The sequence below is a fragment of the Chaetura pelagica genome, unplaced genomic scaffold (genome assembly GCF_000747805.2).
Source record: "Chaetura pelagica isolate M959 unplaced genomic scaffold, ChaPel_1.0 scaffold618, whole genome shotgun sequence".
Taxonomy (NCBI): domain Eukaryota; kingdom Metazoa; phylum Chordata; class Aves; order Apodiformes; family Apodidae; genus Chaetura; species Chaetura pelagica.
In genome coordinates, this window is record NW_009954110.1 from 253,235 (window position 1) to 255,191 (window position 1,957).

The following is a 1,957-nucleotide window of genomic DNA, read 5'->3' on the forward strand; positions in this document are numbered from 1 at the left end:
AAACCAAGTGCAAAAGGAGAACACCTTCATTTTCTGAAAACAAGCTGCCTTTTAGTTTCTTATTCTTATAAATTCAACATCACTATTTAAAAATAATTAGTATTTCTAAAAATATTACAATACAGGATAAACATTCATTTCTCAAGTGTAATAAAAATATGCTTAAAATATAGGTGGTTGTTTGAAGTACAAAATATTGCTGTTTGTAAAGGGTAACATGGCTGTAAAACTACTATTGAGGGTTTATAAAAATACAAACCAATTTGCATTTACTGAGTGCATAATTACATATTAGTGCAAAAACAAAAAAACAAAACACCCCAAAAACAAACCAAAAACCACCAAATAAAGAAGCAGCTCTGTATCCCAGAGAGCACAGTCAGATATTTGCAGAGGTTCGTAGAACGTGGAACCTTTTCAGAGTCATGCGGATTGACCCCAGATCCCTATTGATCCTCTCCAAACGATCTTCCAGGACTTCCTGAAAGACACAGTTAGAAAAAGAAAGGAAAAAAAAAGTCTGAATAACAGGCAACAAAATCCAGTAATTCCTGTCAACTGAGAAAACTTCTAGTATTCCTATAGTCAACTGGCATCCTGTTGACACATTATAAGATCATAGAATGGTGAAGATTGGAAGGGATCTTAAAGATCATGAGGCTCCAACCTCCCTGCTATGAGCAGGGACACCTCCCACCAGACCAGGCTGCACAAGCCTCATCCAACCTGCCCTTCAACACCTCCAGGGATGGGGCAGCCAAAATGCCCCTGGGCAACCTGTTCCAGTGCCTCACTACCCTCATGATGACGCATTTCTTCCTGAAGTCTAACATAAATCTCTCCTTTTAGTTTTAAAACCATTATCCCTTGTCCTATCACTGCCCTTCCTGGTGAAAAGCCCCTCCCCAGCTTTCCTGGAAGGTGCTCTAAGGTCTCCCTAGAGCCTTCTCTTCCCCAGGCCTAACAGCCCCAACTCTCAGCCTGTCTCCAGAGCAGAGCTGCTCTAGCCCTTTGATCATCTTTGTGGCCCTTCTCTGGACCCTCTCCAACAGCTCCATGTCTTTCCTGTGCTGAGGGCTCCAGAGCTGGACACAGCACTCCAGGTGGGGTCTCACAGCAGGGCAGAGGGGCAGGATCCCCTCCCTCACCCTGCTGGCCACACTTCTTTTGCTGCAGCCCAGGACACAATTGTACCTCTGGGCTGCAGCTCTCACTGGGGGCTCATGTCGAGCTTCTCGTGTCCTCCCACCCCAAGTCCTCAGGGCTGCTCTCCAGCCATTCTTCCCCCAGCCTGTACTTGTGCCTGGGGTTGTGCTGACCCAGGTCCAGGACCTTGCACTTGGCCTTGTTGAACTTCATGAGGTTGGGGTGGGCCCACCTCTCCAGCCTGTCAAGGTCCCTCTGGGTGGCATCAACCCCACCACACAGCTTGGTATGGTCAGCAAACCTGCTGAGGATTCACTCAGTCCCACAGCCCATGTCTCCAATAAAGATGTTGAACAGCAGTGGTCCCAGTACTGACCCCTGCTACATTAGCAGCATTCTGTTAGCACCTAAAAACTAGAGCCAGACCTGCAAACTTTTCATATTATTTTTATGTGTATGTGTGTGTATCTGAGGGTTGTTGGTGTTTTTTTTAAACTGTTTTGGGTATTTTAAAATTTATTTATTTTTTCCACATGATTGATGAAACTCCCCAAGATGAACTTGAAAAGAATTAAGACATGCTGATCATTAGGGAGACACATTTAGGAAACAGCTGTAGGGAGTGGAAATATTGATTTACCAGAATGCACTTTTACTTTCAAACAGATCCAATGATAACCAGTCCCAGGATGACAATTTAGGAAATGCTTAAGTTGGAGGTTTCAAAGAAACCTCTAAACCACAACTGTGGGACACTTCTTTTTATTGGAAGAGCCTACAGAGCTTTCCCAAGAAGGCACTCCCCTCCACT

At 44.6% G+C, this 1,957-nt stretch overlaps 1 protein-coding gene across 1 annotated transcript in view; it reads right to left on the minus strand.

Moving 5' to 3' along the window:
- Positions 1–379: 379 nt before the first annotated feature.
- The window catches only part of MPHOSPH9 (M-phase phosphoprotein 9), a 21,067-nt gene continuing 19,489 nt past the window's right edge, over positions 380–1,957 (minus strand). Inside the window, exon 21 of the mRNA XM_010002539.1 lies at positions 380–481. Coding sequence (XP_010000841.1) covers positions 380–481 — 102 coding nt within the window. The remainder of the gene's footprint in view (positions 482–1,957) is intronic.